The sequence below is a fragment of the Vanrija albida genome, assembly GCF_041260175.1.
Source record: "Vanrija albida strain AlHP1 chromosome Unknown contig_4, whole genome shotgun sequence".
NCBI lineage: Eukaryota > Fungi > Basidiomycota > Tremellomycetes > Trichosporonales > Trichosporonaceae > Vanrija > Vanrija albida.
The window spans coordinates 1296357-1321286 of NW_027191423.1; the positions used below are offsets into that span (position 1 = coordinate 1296357).

General features: G+C 56.2%; 9 protein-coding genes across 9 annotated transcripts; 4 read left to right on the forward strand and 5 right to left on the reverse strand.

Annotated features, from left to right (window-relative positions):
• Nucleotides 1-339: 339 nt before the first annotated feature.
• vps26 (Vacuolar protein sorting-associated protein 26) lies at nucleotides 340-1554 on the reverse strand (the record flags this gene model as incomplete). Its single annotated transcript, XM_069353708.1, has 6 exons — nucleotides 340-349; nucleotides 399-740; nucleotides 788-952; nucleotides 998-1154; nucleotides 1267-1339; nucleotides 1402-1554. The coding sequence occupies 6 exons, from the start codon at nucleotides 1552-1554 to the stop codon at nucleotides 340-342; spliced, it is 900 nt and encodes a 299-aa protein (XP_069208350.1).
• A 401-nt stretch (nucleotides 1555-1955) lies between these two features.
• On the forward strand, nucleotides 1956-3903 carry IKS1 (putative serine/threonine-protein kinase iks1; the record flags this gene model as incomplete). Its single annotated transcript, XM_069353709.1, has 11 exons — nucleotides 1956-2002; nucleotides 2055-2076; nucleotides 2401-2578; nucleotides 2617-2803; nucleotides 2885-3065; nucleotides 3114-3187; nucleotides 3225-3318; nucleotides 3378-3453; nucleotides 3519-3612; nucleotides 3788-3850; nucleotides 3894-3903. The coding sequence occupies 11 exons, from the start codon at nucleotides 1956-1958 to the stop codon at nucleotides 3901-3903; spliced, it is 1026 nt and encodes a 341-aa protein (XP_069208351.1).
• Nucleotides 3904-4028: 125 nt separating this feature from the next.
• Q8F55_005220 (uncharacterized protein) lies at nucleotides 4029-4290 on the forward strand (the record flags this gene model as incomplete). Its single annotated transcript, XM_069353710.1, has 2 exons — nucleotides 4029-4061; nucleotides 4114-4290. 2 exons carry the CDS (start codon nucleotides 4029-4031, stop codon nucleotides 4288-4290), a joined length of 210 nt encoding a protein of 69 aa, XP_069208352.1.
• Nucleotides 4291-5964: 1674 nt separating this feature from the next.
• On the forward strand, nucleotides 5965-8412 carry STE11 (ATP binding; the record flags this gene model as incomplete). The annotated part of the gene is made up of 7 exons (XM_069353711.1): nucleotides 5965-6157; nucleotides 6202-6344; nucleotides 7281-7311; nucleotides 7361-7597; nucleotides 7656-7916; nucleotides 7955-8142; nucleotides 8320-8412. 7 exons carry the CDS (start codon nucleotides 5965-5967, stop codon nucleotides 8410-8412), a joined length of 1146 nt encoding a protein of 381 aa, XP_069208353.1.
• Nucleotides 8413-8466: 54 nt separating this feature from the next.
• TSR1 (ribosome biogenesis protein tsr1) lies at nucleotides 8467-11499 on the reverse strand (the record flags this gene model as incomplete). The annotated part of the gene is made up of 12 exons (XM_069353712.1): nucleotides 8467-8547; nucleotides 8592-8899; nucleotides 8941-9148; nucleotides 9193-9366; nucleotides 9416-9668; nucleotides 9720-9822; nucleotides 9863-10229; nucleotides 10287-10649; nucleotides 10690-11045; nucleotides 11100-11258; nucleotides 11307-11367; nucleotides 11458-11499. The coding sequence occupies 12 exons, from the start codon at nucleotides 11497-11499 to the stop codon at nucleotides 8467-8469; spliced, it is 2475 nt and encodes an 824-aa protein (XP_069208354.1).
• Nucleotides 11500-11861: 362 nt separating this feature from the next.
• Nucleotides 11862-12208, forward strand: Q8F55_005223 (uncharacterized protein; the record flags this gene model as incomplete). Its single annotated transcript, XM_069353713.1, has 2 exons — nucleotides 11862-11908; nucleotides 11974-12208. 2 exons carry the CDS (start codon nucleotides 11862-11864, stop codon nucleotides 12206-12208), a joined length of 282 nt encoding a protein of 93 aa, XP_069208355.1.
• A 113-nt stretch (nucleotides 12209-12321) lies between these two features.
• Nucleotides 12322-18028, reverse strand: MYO2 (Myosin type-2 heavy chain 1; the record flags this gene model as incomplete). The annotated part of the gene is made up of 18 exons (XM_069353714.1): nucleotides 12322-12380; nucleotides 12437-12686; nucleotides 12734-12819; nucleotides 12867-12902; nucleotides 12950-13493; nucleotides 13535-14663; nucleotides 14716-14803; nucleotides 14850-15268; nucleotides 15314-16005; nucleotides 16054-16074; nucleotides 16119-16196; nucleotides 16237-16320; nucleotides 16369-16938; nucleotides 16976-17213; nucleotides 17257-17425; nucleotides 17486-17519; nucleotides 17572-17636; nucleotides 17686-18028. The coding sequence occupies 18 exons, from the start codon at nucleotides 18026-18028 to the stop codon at nucleotides 12322-12324; spliced, it is 4905 nt and encodes a 1634-aa protein (XP_069208356.1).
• A 1625-nt stretch (nucleotides 18029-19653) lies between these two features.
• On the reverse strand, nucleotides 19654-21683 carry NDC80 (kinetochore-associated Ndc80 complex subunit ndc80; the record flags this gene model as incomplete). The annotated part of the gene is made up of 9 exons (XM_069353715.1): nucleotides 19654-19798; nucleotides 19854-19984; nucleotides 20032-20603; nucleotides 20649-20793; nucleotides 20839-20933; nucleotides 20979-21174; nucleotides 21216-21266; nucleotides 21306-21636; nucleotides 21676-21683. 9 exons carry the CDS (start codon nucleotides 21681-21683, stop codon nucleotides 19654-19656), a joined length of 1674 nt encoding a protein of 557 aa, XP_069208357.1.
• Nucleotides 21684-22285: 602 nt separating this feature from the next.
• On the reverse strand, nucleotides 22286-24689 carry ATG7 (Autophagy protein 7; the record flags this gene model as incomplete). The annotated part of the gene is made up of 11 exons (XM_069353716.1): nucleotides 22286-22447; nucleotides 22489-22645; nucleotides 22687-22802; nucleotides 22843-23157; nucleotides 23197-23355; nucleotides 23392-23536; nucleotides 23577-23848; nucleotides 23890-24018; nucleotides 24056-24220; nucleotides 24271-24382; nucleotides 24445-24689. 11 exons carry the CDS (start codon nucleotides 24687-24689, stop codon nucleotides 22286-22288), a joined length of 1977 nt encoding a protein of 658 aa, XP_069208358.1.
• Between the last annotated feature and the right edge of the window lie 241 nt (nucleotides 24690-24930).

Below are 24930 nucleotides of genomic sequence, written 5' to 3' on the forward strand. Positions count from 1 at the left end.
TCCCCTCACCCGTGCCCTCCGTGTCCTCACCTCCCTGTCTCCCCTCCCCTTCCCTCCCTGACCTTGTCCACCATATGACCATCATCGCCCATCGCGTTGTCATTGCGATTCACAGTGTAATCATTTAGATCATCAACCGCGACACGTCCCAGAGCCGTCACGTGCTTGTCATTTACGTAAACTAGTCTGACGAGCCCGTCATTAATCGTGGTATCATTCAATGTCTAATCCAGGTTGTATCTACAGGGCTTCTCCAGTCACAGCACCCCTCGACAGGTACACTCGCATGTGGACAGCATAGAGGCCGTCTCCAGTCCCAAGGTATCGTGCGGATGGCGTCTAGTTTTCACTGGACGGAGTCAGCGCCACTTCATGGTCTGGTAGCGACGGGTACTTACGGGATACGGTAGACGGTAATCTCCTGCTGTTTGAAGTACCTTCTGTTCTCCTCGTCAATCAGGACCAGGTTGAGGTAGTATCGCGTGGAAAACTTCTTGTTAACATCCCTAAAGGTCGGGGTGAGCTCGAAGCCTCCGAGGAACAGCCGAATGGGAATCGTCTCTCCTCGAACAGGCGCGCCGTCCATGATCTCGAACTTGGTGATGGTTTCGGACTCGTTGTAAAGGTTTGGGGCCGCGCCTGTGGTCTCTCGTCGAATGATAGACAGCTCCATATGCTTGATCTTGATTCGCACGAGGAGGAAGTAGATCTTGCCCACAATCACGTCCTTCAGGTGGTACCTGGAAGCGCCAGTGTCAACATCATCATTACAGTAGCGGCTACTCACTTGGCCTTGTTGTACTCGAACTCAATGTGAAGGCAATCCTCGATTCCAACTTCCATCTTGATGCTAGTGTTGCTGTCTGGTGGCATGCGATAGGAGTGAACCCAGAACTCGCGATCCTTGGTCACTTCGCCGATACGCCGCATCAGTGTCACGCGGATAAAGTAGCTGCAGGGGTGTCAGAGACGATAGCTCGCTCGGTGGATCACGAACCGAAGCTTGACATTGATGCCCGAGTAGCTCTCGTACTGCTTCTCCACATTCTTGAACAAGAAGTCGAATGTTTGAGCCTGGCGCATTTCCCCCGGGCCGGCAAGCTCTTGGCTGAGAGAAACGAACTCGTAGTGGTTGCCGCGGTCGTAGAAGAGTTCTGTTTGGTTTCGAGTTGGGGTCCAGCAAGAGGTCAAGCGATAACGTAGAGTGGAAGCCAGAGGAGGCCATTGTCAGTATGGATGCCATGGTTGATGGCTGTCGCGACGCACCTATCGATCCGACGAGCTCGATGCGGATGCCATCGTGCTGGAACTTTTTCCCATCCTTGACGCGAACGACCACCTGTAGTTTCCTTGTCAGCGATGCAGTGTCGAGTCTGTCGGATTGCGTTGATGTTTACACACCTGACCATCCACGCTTTCGCCGTCATAGTAGACGGGGCAGAGTTCCTTGCGGTCCTTTTCTCCCTTTACCTCGACTTGCTTTCGCTTGTCTTCGCCGTTTAGACGAATTTCCACGTCTACTGGGGCTGACGAGAAGCCGAAGAATGAAGACATTTGCGGCAGTGAGAGAGATGGAGAGGGGGTCGATGAGGTTGATTCGACATTGAAACCGATGCAGTGTCGGGCTGGCTGGCAGGCTGGGGTGGGCTGGCAGGCTGGCTGGCTGGCTGGGTGCCAGATGACGCGCGTTCAGTAGTCGTCGGGTCCGCCTCTGACCACCGTGGGAAACTTGGCGGCCACTGCGCGTCATAACAGCGGCGGCGGCGGCGGCGGCACTACACACTCCCCTCGTTCCCGCCTGGGGCCTCCGCATGGATCGCTCAAGTGCACAACGCACGACTGCAACTCACTCACTCACTCACACTCTCTCCATCTCACTCTACACACACTCTACAAACTTGGACGTTGGCAATCACCTCTGCAAACACGTTCATGCTCCTTTCATTCAATACATAATGGACAACCCAAGTCCAACTCTCAGTCGCTCCTGGACACCCATAGGGTATGTCATCTCAACCTGGCGTCCCCTTGAAGCAAGAGCTCATTCACCCCAGTGAAACACCGCACCAGCTCATCGTATATCACCCCCCGTCACATGCAATCCAGGTGGTCCCTCACCCTCGTCGGTCTTCTCAACCAGGCGTATCCTCTTCATCCCGGCTTCGGCTACTTTCTCCAGAGGAATCCGCCTCATTCGCCGGCGACGGCCGGACACCACCAGCCTGTTGCCCCTTATGTGGCCACGACCTTCCCTCCGATATCACAAGCATAGGCCGACAAGAAGAGGACGACGACGAAGAAGTTCGCGGTAATGGGCGTGGCGAAGCCCAATACTTTCGAGTGCTTGAGAGAGCTCACGAACTGAGCCGACCCGGAACGCCGGTGTCCAGTGGGCACCAGCGCATTTCGCGATCCGAATCCTCGTCGTTTCGCAACCCATCACGAGATGATATCGACCCGTCCGACCTGCCCGCCATGGGCTACTATCAACGGTTCTTCAAAGAGAATCGGCGCCTTGGTATCGGTGCCGAAGGAAGTGTGTATCTCGCAACCCACATCATCGGCGGCAGCGCGCTAGGTTCGTCGGCAAGCCGGGGCTAGTACTCACCATGTTAGGCACATATGCTGTCAAGAAGATTGCTGTCGGGACTTCGAAGACGTACCTCGTCAAAATGCTAAGAGAGGTCCGCCTTCTGGAGACGCTTCGCCACCCGAACATCATCCCCTACTATCATTCCTGGGTCGACGAGACCCAGTTTTCTTCATTTGGTCCACCCATTATCGCTCTTCACGTCCTCATGATGTACGCCAATGCGGGAAACCTTGACGCCTTTCTTTTGAGCCGCAGCCATACCAATCCCTCCAGTTCACCGCTTAACGCTAGCGATATCGCCGATACCGAGGAAATCGACCTGCTGCCAAAGGCCGAACGAATTAAGGCGTTCAAGCGACGACGACAGAGTGGAGCTGGAGGCCACCAACGTGAGAACCGCGGTGTTCTCCTCCTCGGATTGGAGGAGATTCTCAAGCTCTTCAGTGATGTGGTGGAAGGCCTTTCTTTCCTCGTAGGTGGAACAGTGGAGAAAGGGGTATCGCCGACTGACCACTTCCAGCACGAAAACTCTGTTCTTCATCTTGATCTGAAGTGTTCCAACGTTCTGTTGCATTGGGAGGAGGGCAAGGTCGTGTAAGGCTCAGCTACCATCCTTGCTGACAGACCTCAGCCCAAAGGCCCTGTTGTCTGATTTTGGAACATCTGAGGAAACGCTTCGAGGGCAAAGGCAGCGGACCGGTCACACTGGCACGATGGAGTACATGGTACGCTTGGTACCGGGCCTCATCCTCCGCGAACCCTAGCTGACCATTCCATCCCGCAGGCACCAGAGACAATCGTCGTCGATGCCAAGGGACACTGGCGGCCCTCGGATTCGCACGCAGACATGTGGTCGCTCGGTGAGTCAACAGATTGCCCCGTCTGAGTGTCACCCGACACTGACACCTGGACTTCGATCTTTCAGGTGTTGTCCTGCACAAGATGGTCTTCCTCAAAACGCCGTACCAGTTCACGGATGACCTCGACGCTCTGCACAATGAGATCATCGCCTACACTGGGTTTGTACCAACGGAGGAAGTGATCAAAATCTGCGAAAGGCGGCACATCCCTCGAGACCTATTGTTTCTCCTTTCGCGTCTCCTCAACCTTTCACCAGAGCAGCGGCCAACAGCTGAAAAGGTGAAGATCGCATTGGCCAAGTTGTCCGATCGCTCGTTTGGAAGCACATTGAAGGGTTTATTTCGAGGACGACGTGGCCAACAAGCGTTGCAAAGGACAGGCAACCGCCAAGGAGGGGTAAGCTCTTGGATATGAAGCCCTTGCTAACGCACCGTGCCAGCCGCCAGTAAATGAAACCCATAACCTTCGCGCAGTACTGGCACTGCCTTCGCCTTTGGAATCCGCCATTCAACCGAATCGCCCGAAACCTCGGTTGCAGGTACAACGGCCCGCAGCTCAAGGATGGGCCCATTACATGGGAGTACGCTTTATCCTCTTTGCAGCCAAGGTGTGTTTGTCCACTTTGTTTCTGGGAGAGGAGATGCTGACAGAGCCACCAGATGTTGTCGTTGCAGCCGCAGCTGACCGGGTTCGCTCTGTCGCCTGGGATGGTTGTGGCGCTGATGTCTCTGGCTCTTGTTGACCTAGCGGTCAAGGGTCACTCTGCGTACATGAGTTTGACCCTTGCGGTCATCCACCTGAGCGCCGTGGTGTGGTGTATGCAGAGCGCGCGATGATGTACAGATGTACTTGTAAGATGTGGAGGTCTGTCGTGGTCTGAGATTACGTATGCAGTGTGCCATGTGCGTGCCTCGACTGCCAGAGATGCTGCCGCTCCCGCCGCACAACGGCCACCCCACGCCACCCAGGACGGCTGCCCCCGCTTCGCGCCCCAGCCTCGCCGGCCCCGCCTGGCGCGTGCCGCGTGCTACCTCGCCTGGCTGGCTTCCCGTCGGTCGCAAGAGTGAGTCTGTTGCTTCCTATTGTGACTGTGCCTGGATCGCTGCTGGCTGGCTGCCTGGCCGACTGCCTGCATGGACCAGACAACTCTCAGTCACTCTTCCTCACTCCTCATTCTCGTCTCCAACCACAACATTCTCACACAAACACTCTCTCTCCCTCGTCAACTCATCTCGACGACTCACTGTAACACAATCGTCCCTTCAACGCGCGAACCCCCAAACTCGTGTCTCTCCCCTATCGCATCTCATTCCAACGACCACTCCTCACGACTCTGCCGCGTCTCCTCGGGCAACTCTCGCATGTCCAAGCGCACTGTAAGACGACACAGATGCACAGTCACAACTTACACCACAGTAGCCCACGGGTCTCTCATCGACTAGATTGCCCCCTGGACTCCACTCACAATGTCCTTCATGGCCCCATTTCGGCTCGATGAGACTACCACCCCAACCCTGGCTGGTTTCTCGGGCCTGGCTCCATCTTTCACGACTCAGCCACCGCTCCCTCGCCGAGAGCGTGCCACCTTGATCGATTCGACTGGCGCACTCTCCACGCCCAATCGCCCACCAACACCACCGTTGTTGACTCCAGCACCCGGCATTGCGTTTACTGCCCATGTCAAATCATGGGGTCCCCAACAAATCGCCACCTTCTTGAGCATTTACAAGTGTGACAGCTACACCACCCTCTTCCATCAGAATGACATCGACGGCAAGGTGCTGTTGGACCTTGATATGGCGAGCCTCAAGGAAATCGGCATCGGGAAGATTGGAGACAGAGTCAAGTTGCTTGGCGGTGTCCGAGATCTGCGAAAGCGCGCCGCAAAGGTCAACTTGTCTGCCGTACCACCGACCGGGTCTCCTTCCCGCAACGGCAGCCCCGTACCGTCGTTTGAGCGCGAGCTCAACGGGGCCCAGGTTGCGCAACGGCTGGCTACTGCAAACAACAAATCAGGCCGCCTCGCGCTAGTCCAACGGCCGCCACCAATCAAGGTTCCTTCCCCTAACCGGTTGCCAGGCCCGCGGCCAGTCTCGCCACCAGGCCCCTCGGCGACGACACCAAAGCAGCCAGGGAGAACTGTTGTCATCCCTGGAAGCAACAGTGTCCAGGACCCATATTCGTCTCTGCGCATTCCTGCCACTCGCGATCTTCGGAGATCGCCTAGCCCTGTTGACGGCCCAGCCGCTTTTCCCTCTCGGACCCCTACGGATACCAAGACAAGCCCCCCCGGCATCCATCGCCTGTTGGATCCGCGAAAGCCCGGACGACCGCTGGCAAATCGGTCCGACGTCCCCACTCCCCCTTCTGCAAGCCCAACTCACCCCGGGGCGTTGTATCGCAACGGAGTGTATCCGTCCGGTCACCCCTTCTCTCGACCGAACGGCGAAGAACCGAGAAATCCACTGAACCTCGAGCTCACCATTATCAAGTTTGCCGACTCAGAAGATATGACTACCACCAAGAAGGTCGGTTTTAAGCCGGAGCTTGCCAGCGGAGTCGAGGCGTTGGAGATGGTCCTGCGGAAATTCAACAAAAAGAAAGAGGGCACCGTTTTGAATTTCAGTGCCGACGACGACGGCGACAGCGACACGCTTGAAGTGGACGGCTGGGGGGTCTACGTCAGATCTGATAAAGGCGAAAGTAAGGCGCTGCCGGTTTCCCAACACCCGCTGACTTGTCATTAGAGCGCCTCACCGATTCAGAACTTCTCGACATTTGTCACGGCAAGGTTGCGAGCCGCTTCGATGTTGCAGCGGTGCGCGAGAATGGGCTGCTGCTCCGGAAAGTGTCCAGCCGCAAGAAGAAGGACATTGAAGAGTTCATGGGAGTCAAAATGATTGACGGACTGCCAACATCCCCTCATTCCCCAAGACCCGGCATCCCCATCTTGCCCAGTCCAGGGCAGGATGTGTCAACTACAACGAACAACCGCCTATCAGTTCTGCCTGGCCTCCACGTTCCTGGCATGGAATCATCGCCATCGCAGAACTCATCAATCTCGCCGTCCGGCGGTGGTGTATCCTCCAAGCCGAAGTGGATGTACAGCTTCCGTGGCCATCGTCCGCCCTCAGAGCTCATCTCTAGTCATCTGGCCGAATACTTCCCTGCGGTGAAGAAGAAGGAACTGGAAAAGACAGTTCGACAAAGCATGCTGCGCTTGTCCCATGGACAGAGTGACCGGCTCGGCATGGCCTTTGCCTCACCGCGATCCAGCGTGGAGAATGTGTCAAGTCCAAGCAGGATAGGGCGCCCAGCTTCAACAAGAACTGTTTCGTCAACTACAACACCAGCAGCTATCCCTGAAGAGAATGAGATGGCGCCCGACGGCCCTCGCCGTGCTGCTAATAGTGGCCAGGTCGGTCCGCAACAGGCCCGTGACAGCCACCCTCCTCTCCTGCCGCCGTTCGAGTCCACCGGGGGGGGCTTTATGGATCCTCTGCAAGATTACTCTCCGGCCCCTGCGACCGTTCGGCCTGCACCAATGCGACCGCGTCGTGGATCTTCGGGGTCGAATTTGAGTCGGATCAGTATTCTGTCGTCTATTCGCATTCGAGACCGAAGTGACACCGCCAGCCTTCTCACTGTGGACGAAATCACCGCAGAGGTGGAGAATCGTCGAGCCAGCATGGGGGCACAATCGGTTTTGACTTCTAGAAGTGGCAGCGATGTCGACTCTATCACATCAGATGAGGAGGACGATTATTACGACGACGACGACGAAGACGACGATGACTCGGACGCAAACAGTGACGACGAGAGGAAGGGACCTGGTCGCGCATATACCTCCACCGGTGGTGAGAACAATCTGACTCAATCCGTGTGACGCTGACGCGCTGTGACCAGCAAAGCGGAGCATCAAATGGATCAAGGGCGCCCTCATTGGTGCTGGTTCGTTCGGCTCGGTTTATCTAGGGATGGACTCCCAGTCTGGTCTTCTAATGGCGGTCAAGCAAGTTGAACTGCCTTCGTCCTCGGGCGACATCCGCAATGAAGAGAGAAGGCGAAACATGGTCCAGGCCCTGGAACGTGAGATTGACATTCTCAAGGAGCTCCAGCATGAGAATATTGTCACCTACCTGGGTAAGCACCTGCCAGGCCGGGTCCAGTGCGTTGAATAGCTTCGCTGACGGCGTTGCAGATTCTGCCACCGATAACGACAGGCATCTCAATATTTTCTTGGAGTACGTGCCCGGAGGGTCAGTCGCGGCTCTTCTCAACAACTATGGCGCGTTCGAGGAGGCCCTCGTTCGAAACTTTTCTCGGCAGATCCTCACGGGATTGAACTATCTTCATGAACGGGGCATCATTCATCGTGACATCAAGGGTGCAAACATCCTTGTCGACAATAAGGGTGGCATCAAGATATCCGACTTTGGAATCTCCAAGAAAGCTGAAAACAGTGAGGGATATGACACGCGACTTGATGCTGACAAACAGACTTGATGGGAATTCGTGGAAACCGACCATCTTTGCAAGGCTCTGTGTTCTGGATGGCGCCTGAAGCCATGAGGCAGACCATATACACCTCCAAGGCGGACATCTGGAGTGTTGGGTGTCTCGTCGTCGAGATGCTAACAGGCACTCATCCCTGGGCCGAGCTGTCTCAAATGCAAGCGATCTACAAGGTATGCCCATTCCTCGTTAGTTGATGCTGACCGAATAGATTGGATCAAAAGAACCCAAGCCCCCTACTCCCAACGACATCTCACCCGATGCAGCTTCCTTCCTTCAGCGGACGTTCGAAATCAATCATAACGCGCGCCCCACGGCATCAGCGTTGCTGGAGCACCCCTTCATCGCAGTTTCAGGGCGAGTCTCGATGGATAGCGCCACGGCGACCCTCGAAGCCGCTGCAGCTGCCCGGAAAGCTTCTGTGCCACCAGGCGTGGGACTAGGGTTTGGCATGCCGAAGGCTGCTGCAAACAATGTATGAATGTAGAAATGCATCGTCACTCCACATCCATCTCCTGCTCGCCAGCAATGGGCAGAGTGCGCGTCGTGCCCTGCGGCGGCTTGAAGTCCTCGGACCACTGTCGAGTGTCAGCAGCCATCGCACAATACCAATGCAACTTACCTTGGGGAACTGGCGCTTGTACAAGCTCATGCAGACCGTGTCCATTTGCTGCACTGGTCCATCAAAGTGCGCTTTGAAGTAGCCATGTGTGCCCAGCGGTTCACGAATATGACCAGTCCGGCCGTACTTGGTGTGCAGCTCCACCGACTGGAAGTAGGAAACGTCCTCGCGGTCGAAGAACATGTACCTGATAGTGGCAGTCTTCTTGTGAACCTTGAATGGGTGGCCAGTAAGCACAATGCGCTTGGCAATGATACGAGTGGGATCCGAGGACGTAAATGAGCCCGTAGCGACGAGATCCGGCACTCCTAGGAGGGTTAGGTTTGTGGCCTTGATCGTGCCTGCTCACCATCTGATGTCTGCTGACGCAACAAGAGACATGGTGACTTGCCGAAACAAACTGGGCCAAATGTTGATACGACTGTTGTGGTGCCGGGCTTGAGGAATCGCTCAGACTTGTGGACGTTGTTTACACCCTTTCCACCCCCTCGTACGTGCTGCGAGAAGAGAGGGCGGATGACCAAACGGCGGGGTCCAACACAAAGCACGAGTGGCTCCTAAGCATTGTTAGCAGAACGTAGCGTTATCTCCGGTTACAAACCTTTGCGCGAACTGGCTCCGTGAACTCGGTGTTTCGTTGAACAGCAAAGTGGAGGACGGTTTGCTTGTGCTCATGTTGCAGCAGACCGTGCACGATGAGCGCAAGTCGGGGGTTACGAGAGACGAGTACTTCGCGCGGAACATCCTTGATAACCACGCTGACCCTAGTACCAATCTGAGCTTCGTTAGGGCCGGAACGGAAGCATTGCAGATATCCGACCTACCTCGACGCCATCTTCACGAGCCTCACGTTCAACCCGCTTCTGAGTCGCCGAGAAGTTCTCAAACTGGAAGATCTCGCCATACTCGAGCGGAAGGTTCTCATAGGGATCCCACGGGCTGGTGCGGAAGCTTCGGAGACCACGGTATCGCTGAAAGCGGGTTCTGGCCGCGAGATGACGAGGGGTGTCAATCTCGTCGGGGAAGGACATGTCGTCTTGTTGAGCTCGCTCGCGCTGCCGAAGGTACGTCTCATACCTTATGTTATCAGCAAGAAGAGAAAAGCCATGGGAATGTTTCACCACCTACTCTTCCTCCTCCTCCTCTGGTGCCATATCTTTGTGCGTGTCCACTCGGGAATCCAACTCGACCTCCTCCATCTCCTCCTCCTCCTCGTCGTCCTCAAAGCTGTCTAAGCCAGGTCAGGGAGACGCCTCGGTGTCAAGACTTACTGCGGGGTTCACCGTTGTCCTCGTCTCCCGAGAAAGCTTCATCGTCACTCATGTCCTCGGCATCGTCCAAATCATCAACGTCGTCCTCATCAACAATCCAGGCAGCTTGGTATGCACTGGTTCCCTTAGGAACGCGCTTGACGCGTTTTCCTTCAGCGTTCAGTCCGCTAGCCGCTGGAGCCGAGTCCATTTCTTCCTCTGTTGGCCACGTTTGCTCGTTGGCCAACAAATCGGGGACGTTGTGGGCAACGAGGTCCTCAGCGGACTCGTCGGGGGTGGACAGAGCAACTTGCTGGCCTTCGACACCAGTCATGCCCGCAGCAGCATTCCGGCGGGCGTGCAAGCTGAGGGGAGGAGCGGCGAGAATCTAGGTAGGCACAGTATCAGCTCAATCCGGTCTCCATATGCACAGCACAGCACGCACCTGGGACACCTGGAAGTCTCCGTGGCCAGGGATATGCACCAGTCGGTTGGCACTGAGGCGGCCTCCGCGGACCGTTCCTGTTATGCGAAGCAAGCCTTGGTGGGTTTGGGATCCGTCGTCGTTGGGGTATGCTTCCCAATGGACACCGCTGTCGCCTTCCGCAACCACAAACGCCCGACCCTCGGGATGGTTGATGTTGGACGGTGACGCCTCGCACAGCGCTCGGGCCAAAAGCAGGCTTTCAGCAGGAGTGTCTGCCGAGTGAATTTTATCCACGGATGGGAAGAAGTAGCGCGAGAACGAAAGCAGAGACTTGTGAACGAGCGACCGGGTTGACGGTGTCAATGGCGTCTCCAGCGGAGCCTACACATGATCAGCCGCATGGTCGCATACTGGTGCTCACCTGCACGCAGGTCATGATGTTGGACTTGCCCACCTGGCCTTGAAGACACCTCAGAATTGCCTCCCCTTCGAGTTGAACTTCGTCAGTGCTGCTGAGCAGGAGAATGATCGTGTCGCTGACAAGAGCGGCATCCAAAGTTGTGTACAGCTCGAGAGGAGGAAGCAGGTTGATTTGAAGCGTCGTTTTGAACTTGGGAGCAGGGACAATGACGGAAGCTCCTTGTTTGTCCAACTTGGACGAGATCTCTGCCGCTTCATTCTCAGAGATGCCAAGCGAAGGGAGGATGTCGGCCAAGAATCGAGGTCCGGACAACGAGGGCAACATAGGAACGATGGAAACAATTCGGGGAACTTTGCCTACAAGTGAGCGGTCAGTTGCTATTCATTGACGTTGAAGTCGGGCGTACTCACCGCCTCCAGAGCTTGTCTGGAAGAACTTGGCATCTTCACGATTGGCTCGCTGCTTGGCATCTCGCCTCTGCGATTGCTGGTTCAGCCTGGCCTTTTTGGCGCCCGCTTCCGCGACGGCCTTGTGGGATGCTCCGGCATGGCTAGGTGATGCCGGTTTGCCTTTATCGGGTCAGACCTGACTCCCAGTACCAGCGTGAGGCGACATACCCTTGGCAGCTGCCTTCAATGAGCCCTTGGACGCGTGGCGTGACTTGAAGCCTTTGTTACTCTGTGCGTATCAGTCAACGATAGTCCACAGTAAGCGCGGGCTAAGAAGAAGGCCAGCAGACATTGCAGGAAGCCTGAGGAGACTACTGACCTGCTTCAAGGTCGCCCTATGGTGGTGGGCGTGTGGAGCCATTTTGCCTCGTGCTGGGTCGTTGCGGGACGAACAAGAGCAGTCCGCGATGGCGCTACTGTTAATTGATGGGCTGCGCCGCGATTGGGTGTCGTTACGCTGAGCCTGCGCGAGTGCAAGACTGCAAGAGCGTGCAAGTGGTTAAGAGGAGAGTGACGGAGAGTGTGCAACGAGCAACACGGACCAGGTTCAACTTTTAGAGTGTCACGTGACTTGGGTTGCGGTGGCAACACTGGCTGACGGGCTGACTGCCGGCTGCTGATGATCCTGGTTCATCATCCTGCTCATCATCGACCTTTGCACGACACACCCTTTACTACTTACCCGTGCTTTCGGCCGCTCCCTCTCCCCCCTTCCCTTACGATATGGATGATTCTCTCCTCTGGTTTTCAGTGGCGTCCTTCTTCTTGTGGTGGGTGCGCAAGAGGCGACGTCACGACCACCCGTTGCCGGTTGCGCTGCTAACACTGCGGCCAGTGCCGCAGCAGTCCTTTACTGCTTCCTCTCCACATGTCTCGGACTCCAGATTCGACGATCAGATTTCTGGGAGGCTCTATCGACTCCCCAGCGGACAAGACCAAGCGGCAGCCGTCAATACCAGCGATACGATCTTCACGACATGGGCCGGATGAGCTGGGGCCATGTCCCAGAGGACACGCCAGAGTCCATCGAAATGCTGACGAGCAACAACTCGAGCCGCCAGTTCATGTAGACGTCTTGCTGAGTCATATCATGGATCGAGGCGGATAGGGCACCGATTTGCATCCCACGCTGTACATGAACTACCGACACCATTGTTGTGACTTGAACAACCCGTCATTCTACTCAGGCAACGAATGTTGCCAGGCGTCTCAGCAGTGGCACATTGAGCCAAGCTGGGACATCTGCAGGGAGTTAGTTCGGTGGCTCTGGGGCGAGGCTTGGGCTTGCTAGCACTTACATGTTTCGAGACCCGCGATGTCTCGAGGGGGAGGGATCTGATATGGTCCGACCTCGTCCTGCTCGGTCTGAAGAAGGAGCTGGTCGCTCTTGTCCTCTGGACGGACTCGGGCAGCCACAGCCCTGAGGATTTCGGGAGAGATTGGCGCTTCGTAGTCCGCGTTGTGGTATTGAGAAATGAGCTTCTGGATTTGGGATGGCGACAGAATCCAGCAGACATCGAACAGAATCTCAATGTCGCCGAGGGTTGCCTGAGACATGTCAATCCTGCGCACAACTCTGCCATGTGGTGACCGACCTTCTTGAGCTGAAGCAGCTTCGTGGCCTGCATGAGATGCTCGAGTTGAAGCAAGCCTTCTGGCATGTCATGAGACTTGCACCACTCTGCAACATGGTCAGCGAAAGGCGACAGGAAGAGTGGGGTGACTGACCTTCAATACGCGTGATGTTGTACTGGATCTGCATGGCTGGGATGCTGTCAGCACTCGATCAAGGTTTTGGCTCGTTAACTTACCGCGTTTCCACGAGCAGAAGTTGCGGCGCATGATAAGGTCGTTGAAAGCGATAGTACCAATCAACTTCAACAGCTCGGTGACGACCTGCTGCATGACACTCTCCTCCATGTAGTAACTCTTGAGGCACTTCCAAACCTTGTTGAGGAGATTGAGGATGTCGTCCATGCTTGCTGAAGGCTGACTGCTGCTGCTGCCCATGCCGATCATTCTGGAGAACATTCGGCCGCTGCCATCCGATGTAATGAACCCAGGAAGCGATTGGGACTCGACAAGGGCGGGAATAACCATCTTGCCGAGCTTCTTCTTGACTTCCAGCATCCAGGTGTGGTAGATGTTGTACTCGAGGCTGTCCAAGTCGTGCTTGACGATGCCGACCAGTCGTTCGTACGCCTCCCAGTCCAATTCACGACCACCAGGCTCGTCCATGCCTGGGGCAACTCCTTGCTGAGCGTCGGCCTCCGCAACGCAGATGAATGACAGGATCTCTTGAACATTCGACAACCAGAAAATGCCCGGCGTGATGACATCCTCGCCCTTGAATTGCTGGGTATCGAGTTAGCCAGAGCTTACAACTGAGGACATACCATGACGTAGCCTTGGATGCTCTGCATGACGTTGGCCAGGAACCTCTCGCTCTCGGGAACCATGCCCAGCTTCCACATTTCGTTGGAGACCAGGCTGATGAGATGAGCTGGGAAGATGACCTCTTTGGCGAGTGGTGGGTTGTGCAGGCTGGCGGCGGGAATCTTCAAGTTCGCGATCAAACCATGGAGTACGTCCTCGTCCAAGCCTTCTTCGTCGTCCAGCAAACGGATAATCTCGTCCGCAGACGAATCACTCAAAGTCGGAAGGCCGTTTGAATCACGGGGGCGAAGCGCGTTGCTGTTGGGGAACATCACAGACACCGCACGAGGGTTGGACGTAGGAGCCCTCTTAGCGTCAAAGCCGTCGTCATCGGGGTGGCCTCCCGCGGGCGATCCATGACCAGTTGTACTGTGGCGGCGACGGTGTCGTCGAGCACCCTGTCGGTTGGCATCTCCTTGGTGAAGGCCGTTCGCGAACTCGCGAAGACCGCGATCAAACGTGGGAGACGGGGGAGCATCACGGTGGCCCTTGGTGAGAGCTTGAAGAGCGCTCGCACGGCTGATCTGCTCCTTCAGTGTTGTGACTTCTTGTCTGAGAGCAGCAACCGTCGTGGCGTCTTCAGCGTGCTTAGCCATCGCGTTGTCGATAGCCTCCTGCCGCTCAGTGAACTCCTTGGTTGCGCGCTCAAACTGGTCTTTGAGGCGACCAATCTCCTCCTCCTGGTCGGTAACACGCTTCAAGGCGGAGCGCAAACGGTTCTCCTCGTCCGTCTTGGCGGCGACGATCTCATCGTACTGAGACTGCGGGACCGTCGGCAGCGATAACTTGGCCTCCAAATCGCGAGAACGGTGGTGAACTTCCTCGTGCTTGGTTTGCCAAACAGCGAGTTCCTTCTCAAGGTCGGACACACGAGTGTTCAAGCTCTTGTTGTCGGCAGTTCGCTTCTGAAGGGTCTTGGTGAGTTCGATAACCTTGTTCTCGAGCTGGTAAGAGATCTCCTTGAGCTTGGATGCCGATTTGGCCTCGGCCTTGAGTGCGCCGAGCTCGCGAACGGCTAGTTTGCGGCGCCATTGGCTCTGGAGCAGAACGACTCGGCGCGTTTCAGCCTTTCTCCGCGACCGCGCAGCACTGTCGCTAGTCAGATAATGTAGAGCCAGAGCACGAAGAGAATGATACGCACATGCCACGGAAGAGGCTCTGCAGCGTGACAGCGGCGGACACCGTGCGCTCCTCGGAGAATTGCTTGCGGGCAAGGTAACCGCGCACAACTGGTCTCGTCAGCAACCGTCACCGTCCGTACAAGGCTCGACTTACCAGACTGGATGGAGACAACCGCCTGCCTCGCGGAAAGGAAGGCCTTTCGTTGCAAGTGAGCACGCGCAGCTCGCTGCAACAGGATCGCGGCTGCTTCCTTCCTCATGGACTCCGCCACACGGCGACCCAGGATACCACGCCACCACGCCTGGATGGTGATGGTGCGCTTCCGAAGATCTTGGTACTGCTTGTAGGCGATCCGACGACGGACGTTCTTCTGCACAAGAGTAACCAGCGCGTTCAAACGGGCTGTGCGGAGGGACTCGAGGAGGGCTACCATGCCGGCGCGGAAGAAGATCTTCGAGAGTCCGATCTGATACTTGTTCTCGTCTCGGAGAGTCCGTTGAAGGAGCAACTGGCAGAAAGCCTTGACGTCGGAATTTCCCTCCCACTCCTTGGAGTTGACCAGTACATAGTAACTAGAGGGGGTTAGCTCTGCGACATGCAGCGGTGTGACCACTCACCGACTGGCAAACTCGGCAAACGTCCAGCGACTGGGATATCCCGCGCAGCTGATTCGGATGGTCTCCAAAACACCACACGCGCGGAGCTGGGAGAGGACTTGCTGAGGCTCAAAAGACCAAGCCTTTTTGGCCTCGTTTGGTTTAATGCACCGGATGTAGTGAACGTTGGTGTGGTTGATTGTGTCCATTAGGCTGATGAGCGAGTGCTTGAAGATCGAGCCAAGAGTCGGCTTGCGTGCATTGGCAACAGCGCGCTTGGCCGCCTGTTTGGGTTCAGCGGCAGTCGCAGAAGACGTGTTCGTAGCGGCCGCAAGTGATCTCTCGACCGCCTCCTTGAGGAATACGTTCGTGGACTCCTGGAGGAGCGCGAGGTGCTCGTCGGGGACAGTATCACGGTTCTTCTCGATAAACCCGTCGACGTCGTAGGTGACATCATGGGCGTAGTGCGCAATGGTGAAGGCGTTTTGGTTGAATCGAGGTTTCTTGAAAACCTCCTTGTACTCCGGCTTCGTAAGCTGCTGATGAAGTTTGTTCGCGAAGGAGGCATCTGCACCAGCAGGAAGGCGCGATTCCTCGTCCAGCAAGGTCAAAACGCCCATCTTGCCCTCGATGACATCAATGCAGGCTTGGTTGTCCGTAAAATCGATGAACGTCCAGTTGATCTCTTCGCGCATGTACTCCTCTTGCTCGAGCTAAGGGGGGTTAGATAGGATGCCAGTCGCCAGAGCAGGCGCGCTCACCTTGAACACGTGTGCGTTGAACTGCGGCGTTAGCAAGAACCACATCAGACACATGAGTCACTAACTTCTTGTTGAAGCTTTTCGTTGGCCCAGTTAATACAGAACTGCTCAAACGAATTCTTCTTGAAGTGCTCAAAGCCGTACTGTAACAAGTTTAGCACAACCCCAAAGCTGGTCACTGACAATGTCCAGGACTCCAATGAACTTGGTAGACTCATGAGAGGCACTGCCACTCAACAGGCTCTCATTCACCACGCTGACGAGCCACTGCGCAGATGTTAGAAGCATGCGAGCGGTCACGCTAGGAGGACTCACGTCGAACAAGCACGAGTAAATGAACTTGGCTACCGAGTCACGAACGACTGTCGCCTGAGCAGACCCCAGATTGGTGACGATCTTCTCGTTGCGAGTGGTAAGCTGCTTCTTGACCGTCCACTTTTTGAAGTCTGCGAGAGGCAACCCAAGGAGTTCGGTTGCTATCAGCAGCGCCGGGTCGTCATCCGACAACACCGCATCTGTGCGGGCCTGGGTGATCTTGACGTTGCCGAGATGGAGCAAAGCGGCGAGGACTTTGAAGATGGCCCATTGGCGCTCGACCGCGATGCCAACAGTACTGAGAGCCTCCTGGGTGTCGCGGAACTCCTTGGCATCATCCACACCCGCAATCGTGGACGACGATGGCCCACCACCGGCGAGGTAGGCGAACTGTTGCGGGTCGGTTGGAAGCGAGAGGTCTTTGCGCTCCTTTGAAGGCGCACCGGCCAGCAGCTGGTAAAAGACGTGGTAGTTGCGTTCGGTATCCGGCTGGTAAACCAGACGAGAGCGCTCGAGCAGGTAGGTACGAATCCGAGCGCCCACAATCTCATTCTCCTTGCTGAAGAGGACCTTTGCCCATCAGCGTGCTTCAGCGGGAGGTACGCACCTCGATGTACTTTCCGAAGCGCGAACTGTTGTCGTTTCTGGTCGTCTTTGCGTTTCCGAACGCCTCCATGATAGGGTTGCTGGCGAGAATCTGCCGTTCAATCTCGCTCATGCCTTCGTCCTCATTGCCTGCGTTGTCGCCCCGTCGGCGGTCCGAAACAGGGTGCTCCTTGCCAGGGTTGTGAACAGACGCAAAGTATCGCAGAATGTACTTTGCAGATACAGTCTTGCCAGCACCACTGCGCATGTCAGCTTTTGCGTGTTCGACCAGGGGCGACGCACCTTTCACCGCTGACAACAATGGTCTGGTCGCCTGCGCCAGTCAGGTCAACTCCACCATCACCTGTTCCTCGGCGCATGTAGTCGAGGGCCTCTTCTGCGATAGCGAACAGATGCGGGTCCAGTTCGCCCTTCTTCTTCCCGGCGTACGCATGGAGGATTTCGTTTCCATCTGGAGGGTCAGCTCTGGGGCTCTCCTGGTCAAGAGCATGGATCCAGCGTGTCAACTCACAAAGCGGGACGGGGCTGAACGGATTCAATGCGACCTGGAGGCACAAGTGTCAGAGACTCGCGCTCAGTGCGGCGATGCGGGCTTACGAGGACAATGCCGGAGTAGGTATAGGGCTGGTGAGCGGCATATCGGGTGGCGATTGCATGCAAGACTGTGGGACGTCAACGGCGGTGCAAAGCAATGGCATCAAGATCACATACCACTTGGCTCGTTCAAGTTGGAGAGACTTGCCAGATCCTCAGAACTCTCCAGAAGAGGGGGGTTGCGAAGCGGTGGGAGCGCGTCTCGCCCCAGTGGAGCCGACGAAGTCGAGATGCTGTTCCCATTCGACTCTGCAGCTTGAAGTCCAGCAAGAGTACACTTGTAGTCCTTGGTACCGTTCGAGTCGGTCGAGCTACTGCCATCAATCGACACGACGACCGTCACCTCGGACGTTGGTTCGGTGTCAGAAGGGAGGGTCACAGACGTAACCGTGCCGGGTACCCAGCCGGCGGCGGCGTCTGGGACCCAGACCCTTGTCCCCTTGGCATACACGGTTGCCATGAAGACGGATAGAAGGTGGACAGGAGCGCAAGGTGTGCTCCTTGAACTGGTACTTGTGACTCAGCGCGCGCGCGCGGGGGTTGAAAGCAAGTTGGTGTAAAGAGGAGCAGAGGTGTCGAGGAATGAGCGCCTGCCCTGTGCGCGTTGGAGGGAAAGACCAAAGCGACAAGAAGCGACCGAAGAGAGAATGGTGCGGGCAGCCAGTGTCTGGGGGTGGGGGAGAGGCTGGACAGGGAAGGGGAAGAGAGAATGGGATGGAGAGAAGAAGGATTGGGAGCAAGTTGAAGAATGAGGAGATGTTGTCGACAGCGGCGGCGGCGGCGACGATGGTAGCTTGCACCAACGGCGGCGTCGGTGTGCGGCGAGCGAACACGTCGTGTGTCGTCGCGCGCGCGTTGGTTGCGTTGCGTTTTGGGTGGGTGGAAAGTGAAAGCGCAACGGGCCAGGCAGCCTGCAGCCAGCCAGCCAGCCAGGCGACTTTTGACACGCGAGACAGGGTCCAGGGTGGGTTGCGGCGCGCGGCTGGCGGTGGGAAGGGGGCGAGGCGTGAAGGGGGGGGGGCCAGGCCAGGCAGGCTAGAGGGTAAGGACTGACTGGCTGACTGGCTGGCGTGAGATCAGAGCCAGGGTAGAAAAGAGGTGCAATGTCCAGGCATTACATCTCACGCGGCACGGCACGCCCATGCCACCTCCCTTTCACTCATTCACTCACTCACCCGCCTGAGGGCGACGGCGCGACGGGCCTTCTTACAAACTAAAAGGGCACGGGTCGGCAGCACGCTGCAGGGCGGCGGGGACACGCGACACGGCACTGGCGGCATGGCGGCAACACGCCTCGCCAATCTACGCGTCATGCGCCATGGTTTACTGCATGCACCATGCATTGGCTTCCTTCTACCCAACTCGCTCAACTCTCTGCAAGGCCGAGGACAATACAACCTTGGCTCTGTTGGTCGGAATGCATCGTGCAACCTGCAGCAAAAGGACGCACGGCGGCCATGGAGTGAGCGTCAAACGGCGCGCACGAAGAGTACGGACAGACATCTACAACTGCAGACGCTGGACGCAGCGGCAATGACGGCTTTCGTAGGGGCATCACCCGTGGCTTGTAATCGGACTTTACTTGTTGTTGGTCGCGAGTGCATTACCCAAGGCAAGTCACTGGGTCTGTCGACTCTCTGGCTGCTGCTGGCCTAGTGCTGGCTCGTCGGACACCATCGACAAAGCCATTGTGTGGCCCGCGACGCGCCCGACTGCCGTCACAAAGTGCACAGTCTTTTAGTAGTTTCAGGGAATAATGACACCAGCATCAGGCTCTGCCTCTATGTGACCAAGTCGACTCGCCACATGCCCATTCAGCTCACAGCTCCAACCTGCTTCCCATCGCATAACAGGTGCCACAATTGTGCTCTACGGTACGCAACATTGCATCCACATACAACCAGACACGACTTTGGCTCGCTAACTTGAGATGCAGGCGGCCCATGCCATGGCCATCGCAACCAAACGATTGTTGCACAAGGCGGCAAGCCGGGGCCACCAGTCGCTCCCGACCTTGATAATGCGTTCGCCAAGCCCGGAGGCAAGCAACACGAGTCACTGACAACCTGTCTCGTCCATATCTCTCTACTGTGCTTCTGCAAAACTGCGGACGCCGCTCAAGCTGTTTGCCGTGTGGTCCTTGGCCTTGATGATCACGTCGATGTGACTCATGAGCTGCTGGATGACATGCTCCTGTTGTTGCTGCGTGCGGTGCCGGAGTTCTTTAAACCTGCGCAGAGACGGTGTTAGCACAATCCTTTAACATGGCACTTGTGGAAGCTCACGCGATTCGCTTTCCCTCAAGGTTTGAACGGCTGGCCAACACGCCTTGCTGGCTTGCAGTGGACATTGCAGTCACCTCTGTCTCAAGCTTGGCAACAGTCCTGTTCGTTTCAATAGTCTCGGCTTGCAGTTGCTGGACGCTGAGTTAGCAAGTGCTGGACCGAGGGTTTGGCTACTCACGCTCTTTGCCTCCTCGGCTTGCTCGTGAACAAAATTGAGCCTCTCTTCACGACGTGACAGTTCCTCCTTGTGAATCTCGACCTCCTGTGCAATACGCTCGTGCTGCTCTTCGAGAGCAATGGCATCATCTTGCAGCTCGCTTGCTTGCCTTCGAAAGCTCTCGCAATACTGTTGGAGCGCTGGGCGGATGGCTTGCATCGCAGATCGGCCGCTTTCCTGAATGTCGCTCAGGCTCTCAGCTCCGAGGTCGATATCAATGGAGAAGTTGACGTTTGGCAACTCGGGGTGCTGGAACGGATCGGAGACTGAGGTTGTGGTTCCAATTTGATGGCTCAGCGCCTCGTAGTCTTGAAGCAGCTGCTCGAACCTGTCCATGGATTTGGTGACAAGCATTTCTTGATCATATGCCGCCTTGCTGGCTTCCACAATCTTGGTACGCAGTTCGTCTAGGTGTCGAGATAGACTTTCCCTCTCATGATTCATCCTGTTGACTTCGTCCGCGGATAGGTTCTGGGCAGAAACAGCCGCCTCAGCCTCCTGAAGCTCGGATGCAGCGCTGGCAATGTTTCGCGCTAGTCACAAAATCAGCCGCGCTCCTCACCAGGATACAAACTTACCATGTTCTTGGACGACGGAGCGAGCCTTGGTGTTGCCTTGCTTCAGCTTATCCGCCTTCTGTCGGTGAAGGTCAATGAACGCGATAAACTTCGTCTTGTCGCTCATGAGTTGCACGTATTCTTCCTCGATCCTCTTCAGCGGAGGCTGCCCTCAGTTAGCGGTTTCCCCCCATAGCTGAACGATACGCACCTCTTGCGCTTGCAGTTGACGAAGTTCGACATCCCGCTTGCTGACCTCAGTCTCCAGTCGCTCACACTCTTCGCCCGAAGCCAGAGTAATGCGCTCTGCGTATGGTCAGCCATTGGCTCGGGGATTCAACTAAGACGTACCAAACGCCTCCTCAAGCTCTCGTTCGCCGTGTGAGAAGTCGTCGTCGGTCACGCCATCAAACCACTCCTTGTACATCTTGGACGAGAAATCCCACAGGAGCCGGTCTTCCAGCTGGGGGTAATCCAAGGGTAGCTCATTTGCTTGCCAAAGCAGCGGGTCTGAAACGATGTCCGGATCATGCCAATGATCTTGAGCCTAAGCCATCGTCAGTATTTGCTGCGCCAAAGTTTCCCCACCTTGCAGAGCTCAACCATCCAATTCAGCATCGCCAACAGATTTGGCCAGTTCTGATAGCCACCTGGCGCAGCTAGGGCTGTTTTGCTCACAGTCTCCATTGCTGGATAGCGGAGATCGCGGAGGATGGACAAACAGTCGTCGTCAAACTTTTTGCCCCATGGGAATCCCGGTCCGATGAGGCTGTCGGCCAAGAAGCGAAACAGGTTTTGAAACTCTCGCTGGGTAGGGGATACGCTCCACTTGGCTGAAAGCTCCACCTGAGACCCGTGTTGTGACAGGTAGCTCTGGATGTTCTGAGACGACTCGGTCCTGAATGTTGCGTCTCGAATCGGACGAGTGTCTTTGATGGCGGTCGACGAATACGACGGCATGATGGATGACCTGCCTCCCGCTGAAGCGAAGATGGAGGATCGGCGAGTGCTGCTGAAATCAGCTGCAGTGCAGACATAGTAGACTCACTTGGCCATGTTTCGAGCGGTTTGGGGCGTTCGGCCGTACACCCCGGCGTCACCGCGAGAGGCGCTGGGAAGCGAATTAACGTCCCCGGCACCACGACCAGAAGGTGCAACACTCCTCCTTTTCGACATGGGCGGTTCTTGCCCACTGTTCACAAGTGATTGGCGAGAATGGCTAGACAAGGATCCGGCCATCGACATCCTAGCGCCGCCGGCGTTGCCACCTCGAGAGGCTGGTCGCTTGATTGCCGAGCTTGGGACGGGAAGCGAGGAGTAAGGATTCACAGAGTTCCCGGCTGGGCCATCTGATGCCAGTGTTCGTCGGCGATAGTCCATGATGCCGAGTGCTTGTAGATGGTTTCAAGTCAAGTGGGATGGCAGAAACGAGTTGAGGGCAGCAAGCAGGATGGACAGACCAGGTCGTTGTTTGTTGACAAACACGGACTCTGGCGTTTAGACCCGCTCTATCATTACATAATCACACCTTGCATTGTTTTACGTAACCATATCTGACGTCATGTGCGTCCTTGAGCAACCACACCCCTCTGTTGCATGTGGTCACTAATGCATCGGGCCATCGGGATGCAGAAGGACTAGAAGTATCAATGATGGGTCTACAGCCCTTCATCACTCTCCTCTTCCCAGTCAACACTGTCCAGAATGGCCTCGCTCTCGGCGTAGAGCTTATCCAAGCCAGTGACGCTTTCCAGAAACCCGGTTTCATTGAACGCCCGACGGAGAAATCCAAATCCTTGCTCTTGATATGCCTGGACCACCTGCGAAAGTCAGAAACGCTCTCTCATGTGATCACACTCACAGTAGCACTGCAAGCAGTGCAGCGATCATAGGCAGAGCCTTCGACTAGCACCGTGTTCCACTGGCTCAACATGCCACGAATCTGATGCGGCACAGGTCCCAGTGGTGATCCAGTGGACAGGCCTTCAGATGGCGCGCGCTCCGCTGGCGCAGACACACTGTTCAAGGTTCAGCATGCAGATGTATCGCTAACACTCACCCCAATGGATGCTGGACAGTCGAAACGAGTAGCTCTACCGCCGCCGCTGCTGCGATGGGTGCAATGCCTGGTCGCGTCACTGTGCACATTTGATCAAGTGTCCTATCGGTGAGAGACTGAGTTTGTAGTCAGCTCCAGTAGGGCTCGTTTGCTTACATCCGTGGGGGCAACAATATCGTTGCAGAAGTAGCAACCGAGACGCTTTGTTGCTGGACTGAGCGGCGAGGTGCCATGCCTCATGACTAAGTAGCTGTCGAATCCGAGTGCAGCGTTGAGGACAATCTTTCCGGCACTCGCCCCAAGGAGAGTAGGCAACCACCGGGATTCACGCGAGTCCATTAGGAGGAAGATGGCGTCATGCTGGTCGACAAGGTGTTCCAATTTAGCCACATTGGCCGCCGTTGCTTCATCACCATCGCTGGCAACTGGATGTCCAGGCATGGGGATCATGAAGGAATGGGCGGTGGCATTCTGATGGATTAGATATCACACCTCGCAGATGGGCCTTACAATAGCAGGGAAGATTTCCCGAAGTCGGTCGGCCGCGCACTGCGCTTTCGGTTTGCCGCCTTCGAGGCAATCCTCGAACTGGAACAAGGGTTGCCTCACGGGATTGGAGTACGAGACGCGAGCCGAGTCGACAAATGTGATGTTGCGGACACCCCAGCCCTTGGCTTCAGCTGCGCACACCGCTACTGCACGTACCATGAGGACTCGGGCCACGTAGCACCCAAGGGTCCCGGCGCCGAGCAAAAGGCATTTTGTGGACGCAACCTTCTCTAAATTCAAGCTGGGGAGAATGCGCCATCGCATGAGCTTGAGGTTCAGATCAACTGCCTGTTCCGCAAGCCTACGGCATCAGTCCTGTCCTCACAAGACAGGCAACCCACCTTGAGGGATCCATCATAGGCCCGAGATTGGCAACCCGACTTGCAAGCTTGCCAGTCGCGTCACGTTCCCATCCCACAGCTTGTGGCCGAGTGCTTGAGGCCATAGGCCCTTCTGTGAAGAGTTTGCCGATCCTACTGGTTGAACCTTGACGAAGGCAAACAACATTGATCCGAGTGACTCCTTGATGGGTCTGCAGGTAGTAGAGAATGTTCCTCAGAAACCACCCAGGGTGCTGGGATTGAGCAGATGAATCGCGAAAGATGACCAATCGCTATGTGGTGAGTGTGGAGCCGGATTCGCCCAAGACCATACCTCTGCCTCGTCGGCATCATCAAAGAACTGCCTGGCACTTGAAATGGTATCGAACGTGCGCTGGCCTGCCTGCCCTTTGGCGATCGCGACGCTCAAACTTCCCAGGCCATCCCGGAGTTCCGATGCATCCTGCTGCGTCAGCGCTTTGGCCTTCTACCTGACTCACATTGTCCGACAGGTGGTCAAAGCTTGGGTCAACCTGCCAGGCTGGTTTCGAAACTAGCACCGGAAACGCGAACCAGTAATGATACGTGTACTTCTTGAGGTCTGCGAAGGCAACAAGGATGAATCTATTGAGCTGAGGCTCGTTCGTCTCGAAAGACTGGAGGATCTGCCTTGATCAGCGTCGTCAAGGGTTCCAGGTTGCCGTGACCAACGCACTGATGTCACCGTGTTGTCAAAGAGCTCCTTCTTCTTCTGAGGCGAGCGAAAGTCCTCGATTGTGTTGTAGTTCTTGAACACACCTTGGAGAAGGGTGGCAGATGGCGATGGCCTAAATCGAGTGTAAGCGTACAAAGTCCAGCACCACGGGTCATGCAGTGATAGGCGACACACCTTGTTGAGCTATCGGTGAAAGCTGATTCATCCAGCAGGACGCTTCCGTCAACCGCGACATCGTCCCCAGCCACCTTGCCAGTAAGCCGATTGGCGTTGACGACTTGGCGGCCTTCGTCAAGCCAGGCATGGATCGGTATCTCCGAGTCGTCCAGTCGAAGCTTGTCCAGCTTGAGAGAAGTCAAGGATGACCAAAACTCTGGCGTCGGCTGCGAAACCAGAGGCTGGAATTGGAGAGGCGCCATGATGGGCCTAATGCTGCTGATATGGCGATTGCAACCGAATGGAATGGACGGTAGATGGCAGAGACAGTGTGGTTGTAATGGTCCAAGTGAGCGAGGCGAATGTGGCGTAGAAAGCAGCCAGTGAATGAGTGAGTGTGCGAGTGAGCGAATGAAGGAGAGACAAGACGCGCCAGGTCGACGACCATCGACGGCAACGATACGCGGCGGCGCGCGGCCCTTGCGTCATTGTGTCACCACTCTC